This window comes from Vespula vulgaris, chromosome 3 (assembly GCF_905475345.1).
Source record: "Vespula vulgaris chromosome 3, iyVesVulg1.1, whole genome shotgun sequence".
In the NCBI taxonomy this organism is placed as follows: domain Eukaryota; kingdom Metazoa; phylum Arthropoda; class Insecta; order Hymenoptera; family Vespidae; genus Vespula; species Vespula vulgaris.
The window spans coordinates 2,861,072-2,878,050 of NC_066588.1; the positions used below are offsets into that span (position 1 = coordinate 2,861,072).

At 32.5% G+C, this 16,979-nt stretch overlaps 4 protein-coding genes across 11 annotated transcripts in view; 3 read left to right on the forward strand and 1 right to left on the reverse strand.

Moving 5' to 3' along the window:
- The window catches only part of LOC127062767 (putative fatty acyl-CoA reductase CG5065), a 31,201-nt gene extending 30,656 nt beyond the window's left edge, over positions 1–545 (reverse strand). Inside the window, exon 1 of the mRNA XM_050991474.1 lies at positions 84–545. The gene's annotated coding sequence lies outside the window, so the exon portion shown is untranslated. The remainder of the gene's footprint in view (positions 1–83) is intronic.
- Positions 546–735: 190 nt separating this feature from the next.
- LOC127062764 (protein son of sevenless) lies at positions 736–9,842 on the forward strand. Of its 8 annotated transcripts, none has more exons than XM_050991464.1 (18): positions 736–1,430; positions 1,995–2,258; positions 2,369–2,452; positions 2,539–2,621; positions 4,131–4,281; positions 4,355–4,563; positions 4,637–4,820; positions 4,901–5,742; positions 5,818–6,010; positions 6,089–6,325; positions 6,408–6,563; positions 6,633–6,815; positions 6,889–7,006; positions 7,086–7,375; positions 7,467–7,701; positions 7,782–8,089; positions 8,159–8,414; positions 8,508–9,842. In XM_050991464.1, exons 1-18 carry the CDS (start codon positions 1,323–1,325, stop codon positions 8,597–8,599), a joined length of 3,993 nt encoding a protein of 1,330 aa, XP_050847421.1. In that variant the 5' UTR covers positions 736–1,322; the 3' UTR covers positions 8,600–9,842. The 8 variants fall into 8 exon arrangements, with proteins under 8 accessions (XP_050847421.1, XP_050847418.1, XP_050847419.1 ...); XM_050991461.1 differs by having other exon boundaries at positions 737–1,430; positions 2,539–2,619; positions 4,132–4,281; positions 7,752–8,089; XM_050991462.1 differs by having other exon boundaries at positions 737–1,430; positions 2,539–2,619; positions 4,132–4,281; positions 7,764–8,089.
- A 655-nt stretch (positions 9,843–10,497) lies between these two features.
- LOC127062869 (histone deacetylase complex subunit SAP130) lies at positions 10,498–14,482 on the forward strand. The gene is made up of 10 exons (XM_050991811.1): positions 10,498–10,677; positions 11,026–11,344; positions 11,439–11,683; positions 11,760–12,114; positions 12,195–12,398; positions 12,464–12,854; positions 12,957–13,103; positions 13,218–13,658; positions 13,782–13,975; positions 14,069–14,482. Exons 2-10 carry the CDS (start codon positions 11,036–11,038, stop codon positions 14,315–14,317), a joined length of 2,535 nt encoding a protein of 844 aa, XP_050847768.1. The 5' UTR covers positions 10,498–10,677; positions 11,026–11,035; the 3' UTR covers positions 14,318–14,482.
- On the forward strand, positions 14,228–16,902 carry LOC127062871 (dynein axonemal assembly factor 3). Its single transcript, XM_050991813.1, has 7 exons — positions 14,228–14,375; positions 14,872–15,163; positions 15,243–15,432; positions 15,523–15,693; positions 15,803–15,982; positions 16,049–16,280; positions 16,341–16,902. The coding sequence occupies exons 2-7, from the start codon at positions 14,923–14,925 to the stop codon at positions 16,638–16,640; spliced, it is 1,314 nt and encodes a 437-aa protein (XP_050847770.1). The 5' UTR covers positions 14,228–14,375; positions 14,872–14,922; the 3' UTR covers positions 16,641–16,902.
- The last annotated feature ends 77 nt before the right edge of the window (positions 16,903–16,979 follow it).

A 16,979-nucleotide genomic window follows, 5' to 3' on the forward strand; every position in this document is an offset into this window, starting at 1 on the left:
AATTAATACCTTAAATTAAATGAATATTTTTAAGCGAGCTTTGTATAAAAAATTAAAACAATAAATATTCAAATAAAACTCACCGAAGTATGGATGTGACAAGATATCAGGTATATCCATCTTCAATGCACAATTTGAAATTCACAGTAAGAAAAATGGCGGACATTTTTCGCGCGAAATTCTTCCTTCGGAATTTGAACCATCGGATGACAAAATGGTGACGCATTGCTTTCTTCAGTTGATTTCTTCTTTTTTTTGCCCTCCATCGTCTTTAGCACTTTCGGGTTATAAGTACAAATATCAAGCCGATTGTATAACAATTAATAAAAAAAATGACATCTATAATTGACACTCTTTTCATATGAAAAATTAACGTCAAAGATTGACGTAAAGGTTACCGAACTTAATACGAAAGATTTATTATCATCACACAAATAATAAAAAAATATTTTGAACGATATTCTACGTTCCGTGCGATATTCTTATTATTTAATTGTTGTATAAGACATTCGAACTATTTGAATAAACAAACGAAAAAGAATTATAAAGAAAAATTAATCAGAACGTTTGACTTCGACTGATAATAAAAATACGACGTAATTTTACGAAAGCGCGCTCGCGAGATAGGGCGCCATCATGCGGAGAAAGACTGAAAGCGTCGATTCGAGTCCTCTCGATAACTCTCGATATCTCGTCTGGTCTCGCGTAGAACATCGTACATATATCGCGATATCGATCGAACTACCGTGTGTGGCAAGTCGCGCCGCGCCATGGTAGCTTTGGATGGACGGTAGTGGTGCGTACACCGTTGGAATCTAAAGGAAAATTTTCGGCCGAAGGGCTGTTTAAGATGCGCGAGTGTGGGAACTCGAGAACTCTCGGGTTTGCCTCGGGGATGGTTCCGCGAATAAAAAGTACAAGGGACGTGGGAGAGGCGCGAAAATACGATCGAGTGGCTTAGCTATCGTCGTTTACTCACGGAAAGCGAGAAAAAGAGAGCGATAGAAAGGACGAAAGCGAGAAAGAGAGAGAGAGAGAGAGAGAGAGAGAGAGAGAGAGAAAGAGAGTGAACGAGAGAGAACGAGAGAGAGAGAGAGAGAGAAGGAGAGTAAACGAGAGAGGGAGAGAAAGAGAGGTATGATGTCTGCGCCCTGAGGAACGGACAGACGGACAGACGGACGTTTATGTCAAGTTTTTGTGCCTCTTGACGATGTTCTTTATAAATTCGGAGAACTCTCCGGAGCGTGTTCTTTAAGGTGGTGATGTGATTGTAATTCTCGTTCGGATGCCGTTGATAGCTTCTGTCCTAACAGAACGGTGAAATGTTTTCATCGCCGGCGTCGGTGGTGGGCGAGCCGTCAGGCTACGACTTTCTGAAGGAGGAGAACGCCGCCAAGTGGAAGGGAGTGTTTGTCAATTCCCTTAGAAAGGTAAATTCCTTTTTTCATTCTCGAAACACCTCGAAACGAACAATTACATTGGCCTTTATTTCTCCTTTCCTAAACGATAATGTTTCCGAGACGATCGATCGATCGAGCCACCCTTCCTCTCTCTCTCTTTCTCTCTCTCTCTCTCTCTCTCTCCTTCTCTGTCTTTCTCCGTCTCTCTCTCTTTCTCTCTTTCTCTTTCTCTCTCTCTCTTTACGATGTTTAAATGCTCGCACTACTTTTCTTCCGCGTTCGATCGAATCTACAGATCCTTAACAGCAAATTCCTTAACCAAACTTAATGTCGAATGCAATTTCATTACGCAATACATCCTTGTAATATCTCTTAAGGAGAAATGAAGTTGTAGATTAGAAATACGCAATTCAAATTTTAAGGCCATCCTAAGTTGAAACTTATAGTTGATATTAATTGTTTAAAGTTTCTTTAAAGAGATGTTAAAATTCTTTGACAACTTTCTTTTTATCAAAGATATGTTGAAAATTTGATTATTCAAATGGAATTATCGAATAAGCATATGTCAATGTCGTGTTGTTATTATTTTGATAGGTCTTAGAACAAGTACATCCGAGTCTTGAAGCACGCCAAGATGCCTTAGACTATGTTGAAAGTTTAATTTTAAAAATGCTGGGCATGCTTTGTGGTCATCCACCTCCGCATACGCCACAAGATGTAGAAGAAAGAGTAAGAAGGACATTTCCGACTCCCATTGACAGATGGGCATTGCGAGATGCTAAGGATGCCTTAGAAAAAGGAAAAAAGAAGTCGCCATTAGTTCTTCCTGTTGATAAAATTCATCAACTGCTACAAAAAGTAAGCAGCAATATGAATATAGGTTTATAGGCCGTTTTCTATGCATAATTCGTGAACAACAAAGGAAGATGTATTCATACCCACATTAGTTCTTTAATATGCATTTGTAGGAAGTCTTGCAGCACAAAATTGACTTACAAGTCAGTCTTTTTGTGGTAGGAGTTTTGGAATATATTTCAGCAGATATTTTAAAGGTTGGTATAAGCGTTACAAACTATAATCTTTGTTTCAAACTATGATACATAGGTATTTGAGATACTTCAGATTCTTTTATTTTCAGCTAGCTGGAAATTATGTTAAGAATATACGTCATGTGGAGATCTCTTGCGAAGATATAAGAGTTGCGATGTATGCAGATATGGTAATATATCATTTTTTCAAAAAGTAATTAAGCCTGCATTGTCCTTCTGTCCATGCACATTTTTATTAACATACATTATATATTTTGTTACGCTAAAACAAATTCGCGTATGCATAATTTTTATCATTTCTGTATAAGCTTTTTCATTTTAAATGCCACAGCTTTGTGAACAGATATATACTAAAAATAATTCAGTATAGTATAAAAGAACTAATTTTTTTGCATCATACTTAATTAAAACTATGCACACAGCTATGTATTCATTCACAATTTAGTACTGTAGGCTATATCTTCCATTTATATTGCCTGTCTTTTAATTCACTCTTACATATTATTCTTGAAATTGATAGAAAGTTTCTTATTTTTTTTTTTTAAATCTATATAATCAAAGCAATATTAGGACAATACAATGTTGCTAGTAATAGTAGTTATAGAAAGTATTAATTAATTTATTAATTAAATGATTTTTTCGAATATTCATAAGGAATTTATACAAAATACATCTATTACTAGCAATAATTAAAATAATTCTTGTTGCATTGGTCAAATCTAAGATTTTTTATTGGATACGATTGAATAGTCACATATTTATTGTGGCTGCATATCTTCTTTGCTTGATTACATGCTTACCACTAACATATAACAAAATCAACGGTGTTCATTCTTCGCTCATGCTGTTCTAGGTGGTACGTACCTGCAATCCTTTAGCAAAAAAAAGATATATGGGAAGTGTTTTATGTAATGGACCATTTATAAGAAATTACCATTTGCTTTATGTATTTTTGTTCTTATGCTTCTGAAACTGAATTAATTAAAATAATATTCTAATTTTTTTTTTTTGGTTTGCAGTAGGTTTGCTCATATTCTTTTCATTTCAAAAATGATATTATATAGAATATGTTCTTTTATCATTATTTGATATCTCTTAGCTAATGAAAAATGTATACTATATAACATATCAAATGTATTAAGTATAATCATAGAGAATGTATTAAGTTTTTACAATATAATATTACAGCAATATTTTATATAGAATGTGTAAAATCATTGTAAATTTTATGAATATATTGATTTATGATAATTATGAATGTGGTCAACAAAAATTTATTATATATGCATGAAATACAATATAAACATTCTTAAGGTAGAGTTTTGAAACATAAAACCTTTTTTCTTAAAAGACAATAGCATAAATTATTTCTACATATACATACAATATATATATATATATATATATATATATATATATTTTTTTTTTTTTTTTGTTTACATCTTTAGATACAAAATCTACACAAAATTAAGCATAATATTTGTAGACTTGATACATACCTATAATATCACTACTTTACATAAAATATTATCTCTAATAATAAAGTATATATGTGTGCATTATAGAATACTATATTTATCATTATATTAGAAAATATTTTACATTATATTATGAAATCTCCAAAATATAATTAAAATTTAAATAATATTATAAAAATATAAAGAAATATTTTTTATTGATAGGTACTGATGGATATGTTTTTCCAAGATGATTGCTCGGAAAGTCCGCAAAGCGGATTAGGTGCAGTTGTGTCTCAAACATATGAAGAATCTGTCAGAGACCTTATACATGATGAACGTCATTATTTGCGTGATCTTCATATGATTATAAAGGTATAATAACGTTAAAATTTATTCTCATTACTTGTCAATTAAAGACGATAATAACGAAGTTTCCTTTACGTAGGTATTTCGGGAAGAAATTGCCAAGCTTGCACAAGATAAAAGTGAACTTGAAACGCTTTTTAGTAATATTATGGATATATATGAAGTCACTGTTACATTACTTGGTAGTTTAGAAGATATAATGGAAATTACAGAAGAAAAACAAACTCCTACAGTTGGATCATGTTTTGAAGAGTTGGCTGAAGCTGCTGAGTTTGATGTGTATATAAAGTATGTTATTTACCTATGATTATTCAATGTATACAATATATTGACAATACACTATCATATTTTTTTTCTGTAGGTATGCAAAAGATGTTAATAGTTCGGCTAGTAAAGAAGTTTTAATAAATTTATTATCAAGACCAGAAGCTAATGCAGCATTAAGAGCAGCAGGACATGGATTCAAAGAAGCTGTTAAATACTATTTGCCAAAACTTTTATTGCAACCTGTGTGGCATTGTTTTTTGTACTTTGATTATATAAAGGTATATTTCTTAAATTAATAAGTTATTTGTTTATATTATTAATATTAATCAATCTATTATGTATGATCTCTTTTATTCAGGTATTACAAAAACGTACACCCAATACAGAAGATGGTGAAACTTTAGAACAAGTACAAGGACTACTGAGGCCATTACAAATGGAATTAATGCAGTCAGTTGCAAGTCTTCCAAAAAAGGATACTGGTCTACGGATGCAAAGTCGTGCTAGAAGACAAGCAGCATTGGAAAAGATTAGTGAATTACAAAAAACTGTAGATGGGTGGGATCAGAGAGATGTTGGGCAATGTTGCAATGAATTTATTAGAGAGGATACATTAGGAAAAGTAGGTAGTAATGGTCGAAGGTTAACAGAAAGGAAAGCTCTTTTATTCGATGGATTATTGGTATTATGTAAACCCAGTGGTGGTAAAAGAGTCAGTGTCACTGTTGCTGTTGGTGTTGGTGTGGTTGGACATCCAGCACATCCAGGTGAACTTCGTTTAAAAGAAAGATTCTTCATTAGAAAAGTTGACATCATAGACAGAGAAGATACTGAGGAATTAAAAAATGCCTTTGAGATAGCACCAAGGGACCATCCTAATGTTATACTCGTTGCCAAATCCGCCGAAGATAAAAATAGTTGGATGGCTGATTTAGTTATGTTAAATACAAAAAGTATGTTAGAACGAACTTTGGATAGTATCCTCTTAGACGAAGAAAGGAAACATCCCTTAAAATTACCTCCGCCACATTTGTATAAATTCGCTGAACAAGATAGTCCAGAAAATATTGTCTTGGAAGCTAGAGAAAATGGTGGAGTGCCATTAATTAAAGGTGCAATATTGGTAAAATTGGTAGAAAGATTAACTTATTACATATATGCTGACCCTGCTTTTGTACGTACATTCCTTACTACTTTTAGGTAGGTAATGCTTATTTTTTTAATTTTATTTCACACACACTTATCATTTGATTTTATATGTATAAATATTTACAGGAGTTTTTGCTCACCTCAGGAATTATTGACATTATTAATAGAAAGGTTTGACATACCAGATCCTTCATTAGTATATGGTGATGATGAAAAACCTTCTGGCTGTAAAACTACAGCAAGAGAAGATTGGAAAAGATATAGGAAAGAATTTTGTCAACCGGTACAATTTAGGGTTTTAAATGTTTTAAGGCATTGGGTGAGTAGAATATATGTAAACATTATTTCATGTAAAAATTCAGATATGTGTAATAATAATTATATTAATATTTGATAGGTGGATCATCATTTTTATGATTTTGAACGTGATAGAAATCTTCTGGAAAGATTGCAAACGTTTTTAGATACTGTAAGTGGTAAATCAATGCGAAAATGGGTAGATTCGGTTATAAAAATTGTACAAAGAAAATGTGAGCCGTCTGAACAACGGCCGATAACTTTTAGTTTTGAACGATCTCCTCCGCCTATTGAGTGGCATCTAAAAGTTCCTGAAGAGGAATGGGGTATACTTACAGTAAGCACTAACACGACTATATGTAATGCATATTATTTATTCTTCTATAGACACAGCTAAATAACAGATACTGTGATTTCAGTTGCACCCCATTGAATTAGCAAGACAATTGACACTTTTAGAATTTGAATTGTATAGAACTGTAAAACCTTCTGAGTTAGTAGGATCAGTGTGGACTAAAAAGGATAAAGAAAAGACATCACCAAACTTATTAAAAATGATCAAGCACACAACAAATGTAAGAGATGCTTAACACATAATTTTGTAATAATTGTAACAGTATATTGAATATTCTGTTATTCTATAGTTTACTAGATGGCTTGACAAAACCATAGTAGAAGCAGAAAATCTTGAAGAAAGAGTAGCTATTGTTTCACGAGCAATCGAGATTATGATGGTGCTGCAAGATTTAAATAATTTTAATGGTGTATTAGCCATTGTTAGTGCTATGGGATCTGCGTCTGTATTTAGGTTAAAATTTACTTTTCAAGTAAGTAAAAATTATTAAATGTATATAATCGTTTATATTTTCTGTGATGTACATTGAATGTTTAATATTGTAGCAAATTCCTGCGCGGTTAGAAAAAGCGCTTGAAGAAGCACGAGAATTAAATAACGACCATTTTAAAAAGTACCAAGAAAAATTAAGATCGATAAATCCTCCTTGTGTACCCTTTTTTGGTAAGGAGAAATATTAAACATTTATTCATTTTATGTAACATTTACAAACTCTTTACCAATCATATATTTTTATACTCAGGTATGTATTTAACTAACATCCTACATATTGAAGAAGGAAATCCCGATTATCTCCCGGGAAGTCCAGAATTGATAAATTTTAGCAAACGACGAAAAGTCGCGGAAATAACTGGAGAAATTCAACAATACCAAAATCAACCATATTGTCTTTCGGTAGAACCTAGAATACGACAGTTCATTGAAAATTTATGTCCATTTGATCCCAATATGAAAGATGCAGATATTAGTAACTACTTATTTAATAAAAGCTTAGAAGTAGAACCTAGAGGATGCAGGCAACCACCCAGAGTTGTAAGTTACTTTATGTCAGATATATTCGCCTGACGAACCGATTTTCCTATATAGAAATGATTTGAATTAAAATGTATGTATTTAATATTAGCCTCGCAAATGGCCGGATTTAAATTTAAAATCACCGGGTATTAAAGCAAGAAGTCTGAGTGGTAAATTACCTGCTCCTCTTCAAGCGGTAGCATCAAGTGTAAGATTACACGATCCACCACCGGAGGTACCACCACCTCCACCACCGGAATTACCGGAGACACCACCACACACATCACAAGTTACAGTTCCACATACAGGGGACCACAGTGTGTTTGCACCTGTATTATTAGGAGGTTTGTATTTATAATGAAATTAATCAATCTTTTATATAGATTGTATGTAGCTTTTTATACAGGTATAGGTCAACCCCCAGGTTCACCAGGTCCACTTAGTATGTCAGGTCTCTCAGTCAATTCACCAAGTAGTAGTCCACAAATGGGATCACCGGGGCATCTTCCTACGGCGCATCATCAATCGCAAAGTACTCACTTTGGCTTTAATTCTGGAACTATTGGTGTTATGGGAGCTTTGACAGGGTTGTCATCGTCTAGTGGAAGTCCAGGTGCTATAATGCCCCCACCACCTTCTCCTAGCCATATGCCTCCTAATCAACCTCCACCACCCTTGCCACCTAGATCTCATAGAAGGCGGGAAAGTTCAATAAGTGACTCACCTCAACAGGTAATTAAGAGATTAATATTTAAAGGTAAATTTTCAATATTTTTCATGTATATATTGTTATAATAACAGGCACGACAAGCTCCGAATGCACCTATACTTCCTCCAAGAGATGGTACCTCTCCACCACCATTACCACCAAGAAGAGACTTGCCTTTAACGACATTGCCACCAAGACTTCCTAGTACGTTGAATCCAAGTACTTCAGCGTTATTAACTAGGCGAAATTCTACGTTAGAAAATACGTGCTCATCTAACGCCCACCCACGTCGACATATGTCTTTCAATGGGCCTAGTCCTACGAAACTTCCCCCTACACAACCTAATGGTAAAGGATATATAAATTCCCATAATTTTATTTATATGCATGTGAATTATTTTTTAATAGTGATTGATTTTTACAATCAAATATAATTTGTAGGGTCTGTGACTCCAAGACTACCACCAAAACCTTTACCAGGGCGTCCACCAACAACCATGTTTAATTTCAATGCTCCTCCTGGACCTAGTTAAGTGTTACTCTTTCTTATTTTCTTCCTTAATAAAAGAAAAACAAACATTTTCGGAAATCGATTTCTAGTCCACTCAGAAAGCTAGGTAAAGCCAAAGGTTTTACTAGCTCAGATCGACTGACTGTAAATAACATTGCTTCGAAACTTGTACATCATTTTCTATTGAATAGATGTATATCGAGCATAGTATTAATACATTTATCACGATACCCTTAACATTCAATATACGTGGTAAATGGATTAAGGTGCAGAAGACTTAGTAAATATCTTTGCAAGACATGGCTCTTACGTGATGAGATGCTAGTTACATTCCTTACAGCAATCATCTTTTAATGGTGTCCATGATACCATTTTCATTCAAAGTTTATTTTTTGAGACAATACAGACTGTTATGACTTGTACAATATATTTTTAGATATTTTTTTAATAAGCAGGTACACATAATCAATAGATGTAAGGTTGTATATTCCATCATGAAAAACGATACTTTTATTAATATAATATTTCTTAATACAAACGAAATGTCAAAGCCTTATATTGAGCTTACATAACATCATGCACTACTTTTTCTTATTTGTATTAAAGAACGGATTTGTCAGATTGATAGTTAGTGGTTGCTCCAAATTTTTTGTTAACTGATTCATTAGAACAAAATTTCATATTCAAAAATTTTTAAATACTTTTCTTACTTGGGACAATGCATTACAACTTTTTATCATTCATCTTCATGAAATTATCTGAAATATTTACGCATATTAATAAAAATATATTTCTTTTTATTTGAGGAATGCAAGATACATTTCATCGCAGTTGCCAGTTCTTTGAAAATTATATTTCATATCTCTGAAGTGTTTACCTTCGTTATAATTTAGTCGTGCTACGTATATTACGATCTTACTGAATGGACTATATTCGATTTCGGTTGCACAATAGTTTCTTTTTTCTTCTAATTCCTCTGTCCCTCAACACAACTGTGATACACTTGAACGTGGGTATGTACGTTATGTAACTAGGCATTTAGGTTTTAAAGAATCCGATGCAAAAATGTGCAGTATCGAATGAATCATAGGCCAATATACATATATAATTATATACATATAAAATGAATCAATAGTAAAGATGAGTACATATGTACATGTATATTATTATAAATATATTCTATAATAGTTATTGTGTAATAATGTCGAATATAAGATGGAAAAATGAAATATTGAAATTATATAAAATAAAGATTATATTGTGTAGCATTTCGCATATTTTTTACCCTTACGATGCTTAATCGTTTATTTGTTAAATAAATATATGCTTGTAATAACTAAGTTATTTGCGTGAAATGTTTATATTTTGTATCATTTTTAAATCGAATAAAAAGATTATGCAGAAGAGAGCGACGATACGCTCGTATCGAAATTACCGCCACGTTCATAATTTCGCGCGCAATGCCGGTTTTTATCTGGTCTACCATTTCCGGTGTATACTTACGCATCGTTCACACGTTAACTTAATCTGAATTTTTACAAAATAAAACTAATTCGTATTAATTGTAACCACAATTTATGTAATATAAATAATTTAATGCTTAATTTATTATAAATATTCAAAAATCAGTTCATTATTTAACCTCTCAGTTTTCGTTAAATTGAAACTAATGATATGACTACTTCCTCTTTTGAAGGTCTAATGAGATAGTTTCTAACTCAAAGAAAGAAAATTTTTATCATTTTTATATAAATTAATAGTAAGTAAAAATATTATTAATGATATAAGTTCTACAATATCATAATTCAATGATATACTAAAGAAAAAAAAAAGAAAATAAAAACATCCATGACTTCAATTCCCCTATATAGAATCTGCGATAGATATAGGACATTTATATATTTCCAGTTACAGTTTACCTACACTGCGATGTGCTTACATTAGGCGCTACAAACTTTTGTAGCAAATGCGCGAGTCCTTTACCATTTGTAAAATGTTTTTTTTCACGGAACGTCAATGAAAGTGATTTATTTACAAAATGCAGTGTATGCACGTTTAAATATCTCTGTAATGATCTTATTACCTTATATTTATACACAGGTATACACCCTTTTCTTAAATTCTTCGTGTGGAATACTAGCTGCTGTCAGATTAAGAAATGAAAAATGCAAATGTTTTTCTTCGTACAATATTTTAAGATTTTACATTTTAAAGGAATACAAATCCGTCATAATCGTATCAATTGCCATTTTCACGTTAATTATTAAATTGTTGAAAAACATTGTAACCTCTAACATTCTTTTGATTTTCTTCATAATTCTTGACATAAAGTAATCTATTGGAACAGTAATACGAAGTACATATATCTCCTCTAACGATATTTTCATTGTATTTCATTTCTTTACTTTTATAAAAAATGTAATTTATTATTAACGTGTACTCTCTTAGCAAAGCAGCTATGAATACAAGTCTAAGTTCTACGGATGGTGGCGGTGATAAACGTTTGCCTGAGACTACTGTGCAAACTATAGCGCAAAACTTAACTACAATGCAAAATATACAAAATATACAGAATGTACAAAGTGTGGTTCAAAGTAATATACAAAGTATTCAGCCTACGCAAACTATTGTTGGAACAGTTGGGACTCCTACTGGCCTCGTTGGTAAATCAGTATCGTTGGATATTAATCCGAAATTATCTTTGATGAAGCCTGTAATTCCATCTGGTACAACATCAAATGCAGAAACAAATAAAATCACAACAACGGTAAATTTTTCTTTCTTATCTATATCTATAAATTGAGTTAAGCAAATGTTTATATAAATAGAAATTTTAACAGAAATTTTTTTTTACTTTATAGCTCTGTTCTGTAGGTTCTACAGTAAGAATTATATCGCCAGGTATGTTGAGTACTGTAGAACGTCAAAATCAACAACAAGCTCAACAGTTACCCCAACAAAGTCAGCAAATTACTAATATGCCAGCTACGTATCATGTACCTAGAGGACCAGCAGCAGTTGCAAATATTTCCGCTCCAAGATCAACAGTTGCTACTCCCATTGTTAGAGCTAATGCTGGTCAAACAGTACCAACTACAAGAGCAGGGTATATGTTCTTTTAGATTGTATACTAACACGCTGATTACTGATAGTTACCAAAACTTGATATATTTATTTCTCAGGATAAACACAACAGTATCGAATCCTCAATGGCAACCTAAAACAACTTCAGTTGTATATGCACAGCCACAAAGACACCCAACACCTCCAGTTAGTAGAGTGTCTACGAGACCTCCATCTGCCGTATACAGTGGACAACAGCCCCGATTAATTACTCAAACCAATCAAGGAAGATCTGTACAGGCCACTATGGTTACTGGAGTTCCTGGTACTCCGTCCAGATTGATAGCACCTATTCTACAAACAAGTAACAATATTACACGACTTCCAGTTGCACAAAATAGACCTCCAGCTACTCAGGTAGCAAATATTTCGCAACCTTCACAAGCTGGAAGATCATCGACACAAGCTATTCAAGTAAATTTATCAAGTAACACTTCACGAAATAATATCTGATTATATAACAATGATTATATTTTATATATTTATTATTTTAGCCCAATCAGGCAAGCAGACCTCTTAGTACAACAGGTACAGTAAACCGTATAGCTGTGTCAACACCAGTAGTAGGAACAACAAGCAGAATAGGTGGGACAGCTTCTGTCAGTGTCCAACCAACGTTGAGTCGACAATTATCTATTAATACAGCAGCTGGTCCATCAGCTGGTACTGTCAGTCGTATCGTAATTCCACAGCAACAGGTAAAATTGCGCGAAAATTTTATTGCTGTAACATAAAATAAAATGAAAATTAAATATTTTGATAGGTACAGCAGCAGCAGGGAACAGCACGTGTTGTTCAAACAGTCACTCCTTTATCGAATCTTAATACAGTATCGCGAGTAATTACAACAACAGCGAATACATCCAATGTCACGAGAATACCACAAACTACGACTACAGTTACAAGAATAACTGGAATGTCTTTGCATCCATTACCTTTGGCTCCAGCAAGAACTGCACCAACGCCTGTAAAAGCTACACAAGCACAAAATATTGGACAAACGGTACAGATAAAACCACCTGTTCAACAATCAGGACTTCGTGTTTCTGCAACTAATACTACAAACAATTCAACTACTAATCCTCCTCAGTCGGTTCAAGGTCAATATCTGCATCCACCTCATACCACTACCTATTATTCTTTTGAAACAAGCGGTGAGTGTGACGACTTATCTCACAACTATTATTAAGCAACAGTCTACAGTTATGCGTTGTAATGATGAAATAATCATAAAATATTTTTTTTACCGCATACAGGCACATATTCTCAATATCGGCAAGCTTCAGTACAGCCTGTAAGATTACTTGTTGAGCCAGGATATGATGAACCACACAGTAAACCTAATGCATCTCCAAGACCAAGCATACTTAGGAAAAGAGATCATGATACTTCTCCTATTAAGGGTATTTCTATAAATTATTGTATTTTATTCTATTTATATTTGTAATAAATTTTATATCTAATTACGTTATATCTTCTATATATTTTGTTTATCTAAATAACTTCCTAATTTTCAGGTGCAGCTAAAAATTTAGTACCTGTACTCGCTTCATTACCATCTGTACCATCAACGTCCAGTCCACCTGGTTCTCCAAGAGATCAAGATGGTGGTGGTTGTCAAAGTTCAGGATCAACTACCGTTTCAGCTACTTCATCTCCTGGTCTTGACGAAGACCCAGAACAATCGAGGATAACAATTAATCCAACAATAGAGATGTCACCAAGGAAAAAACCTCGTAAACAACAACTAACAGGCGTTGAATTAACCGAGCCAAGATGTACAGAAGAAGAAATGCAATTTATTACAGAAGAAAAAATAAAAAAAGAAATAAAGGAAGAACCGAAAGAAAAATCAGTTGACAAAAGACATATTTCTAATGTACAACGAGATATGAAATCTCCTACACATCCAACACCTGTACCTACTATACGAACTCGGCCTACACCGAGCTTATTAGGTTTGTAAATACACTAATAAATTACCGAATAGTCTAATAACTGTTTTTAATAACTGTTTTTTATTTTTATTTTTATTTTTATTTTTTTTTTATTTTTTTATTAATTCATCTTTTATATTAAAGGCTCCTCTTGGAAAAATAGATGGGGTGGTAGACTTCACCACTACAGAAGACCTAGTGACGTACGACCTCGTGAAGAAAGGAGACCGTCAGTGGCAGAATTGGCACAGCAAAAACATGTTCTGCAAAAATTAAACGGATGGAAAGTTTATCACCTCACGGCGCAAATGGAAGATATTGCTGAGCTTGAGAAACAGGTAGATACATGCTTTATTTTGATGAATTCAATATAATACGATTAAATAAAAAACATCTCGTTCTGTTTCTTAAATTCGTATAATCTTATTTAGGTGCACGAAAAATTAAAAACAACACTGACAATACTTGAGTCTCAACAAACTATTAAAAGTAGACAAGATGATGGACTCGAACGTGTAAATGAACTCATTAAAGGAAATATGCAACGTAGTAGTTTGATCAGCGAAGGAATGAACGAAGCACGCACGCAACTCATTGCTATTTTTCAACACAAAGGACCTATCACGGATATTTTACAACGTTGTGGAAATAAGCGTGCTCAAAAGAAGAGGGATAAATGAGCTATTATGCTGATCAAATTAGGAGAAAAGCACTTTAAGGAACCTATGTACACATAAGGTTCGAAAGGGAGTTATTTTTATCTGTGTCACAGAATCTACATTATAGAAGTAAAATAAATGGTTTTATAAGTCTAAGTGACATAATCGTCGCTAATATGTTTATAATTTTATTATAAAAATCTCTGATGTTTTTATTTTAATACAGTACTTCTTAATCCTCTACTTGCTAAAAAGTTTCGTTTATATTTTATATTCTCACTCCAATGAATTCACGCTAATATAGACAAGTATATAACAGGAAAAATATACTCTATGTAAGTGTTAAATAAGTAAACTTTCTGTTATACAAAAAAAAAGAAGTGGTTTCAAACTGGAGATGTGAAAATAGATGCGCGCGCGCACTTGTACTCATTGTGCGCGCGCGCATGCAGAAGCGCGCGCGAACTCTAAAAAAAATTTCATATGTATTTCTATGGCAACTAAACATTGTCAATTTTGGCTCGTATCCATAACAGTAATAATCCTTATTACCATACATTTATACTGCATTTTAGGACAACGTGTGTGTTGAGAAAGTAGTGAAAAACGCAGAAAAATAAAATAAAATGTGGTGGGGATATAGTGCTCCATTAGACTTACGATGTGAAATTGAGGAAAAGGAAGAAACATCTAAATCTCTTGAGGTATTGATCATAGGTGCTTCTGATGCAAGACATATTATAAAGACATTAGCGTCCTCTTATAAACACTCTGATTGTTCTATTATTTATCATATAATCGAACCAACAATGGAACAAGTTGCTAGATCAATACTTTTATTAAGCACTTGTTTGGATAAAGATTTAGGTATGTATATGTCCAATCCTAGAAGTTTGTCATAATAGCAATTATGAAAATATTATGTGAAGGAATGAATATACCCAAGGACTCCAAGAAGCAACTCGATATTACTTGGAAATCATGGGAAATACACTTTTAAGACCTGCTACGGCTAAATATTTGGCAAAACATTCTAAATTATTGGCAGATACTGTAACGCAAACCATTGATTGTCCTTGGCTAAATCTGGAAAAACTTAAACATAAGGACAGAGATCAGTTAGAATGGATATTTAAGTGAGTTCTTTACTACTTGAGCATAGATACTGTGATAACACACATTTATATTATAAAACATGCTCTTATATTAAATCTATCTGATACAAGATTTTGGGAACGTGCTACACGCGAAGGGGTTCCAATTGTGGATTATTGGGACAGAAGAATTAGAAAATCATTAAAAACACGATATGACTACAGAGATGGAGTTTTTGATTGGGATTATCACATGATATTGAAACCAAGAGGTCATTCGAATTTAACCATACATGAATATAGGTATGTCTGACCAGAACAATATTTTTTAATGCAAAATACATTCAATAAATATTATGATGCAAATCAAAGAATAGATATACAATTATGTTTTGCTTTATCTGTGAATCAGATTTTGGAGAAATAATGGAATAGCATTCACTTGGATAGAAGGTGAACCTGCTAGAAGTAATCCAACACTTTTAAATAATATAATTCCTCTTGGAGATGGATTTTTACATTATGCTTATTTGGGGGATATAACTAATGGACCTTTTTTTACATGGGCTTTAAATGAAGAGAAAGAAAATGTGTAAGATATAATAAAATCTATTTTTAATCGATTTTCTTTAACATAATACAAATTTTCGTTACATAGAAAGCTCAGAGCAACTGATATAGCAGAAAGAGAAGTAATGCGTGTTATTCATGAAATTAGAACAAAGGAACCTTTTTGTGAAGAACTCGTTGCCGCACATAGAGATCCATCTATCTTAAATGGTATAATAATAACAGAAATGCCAAGCTCTGAAATAGAATATGAATCATGGACAAAATATAATAAATATGAAAAACAAAGTGTTCCTTGGATATCTATTCCTAGTACAAAGGTATAAAAGGATAACTATTCTGAATACGAAAGTAAACATCTCAAATGATGTTACTTCCAGATTTTATTTCATCCACTGTCAACATTGGACTTATTAAAGAATAAAGCAGAGTACAAAGAGAAATTTGATACAATTTGGATAGCACATAATATGACCAAACAATTACCAAATATAATACCATTGTTGAAAAAAAAAGGACATATACTAATCGAATTACGTAAATACTTAAGTGAATTGCGTAAAGAAGATTTGGAAAGTTTTACCAAAGAATTAAAAAGTACTGCACAAGTATGTGGACTACGAGAAATAAAAAGTTTCAATTCTGAAACTCATACTATAGCGCAATTTTGCAGCAATTAATAATAATTGTAATATACTATTTTATAACCTGCACCATAATAAGTTATATTGACACGGATTAATATAACGGATTAGTCTAACATATGTTTCTTTTTTTATTCGTAATTGTAATAAAATATTAAATACCATTATGCATATATATTTACTTTAGCGAAACTAAATTTTATTTATTTATTTATTCAAATTACATATACATTATATAAATATATGTATATATAAATATACATACACATGTATATATTATACACACGATACATTAAAAATCTTGAAAAGCTATATTTAATTCGATTAATAAAAGTATAAATTTTTGTCTCAAATTACAAAAGCTAACCAACAAAA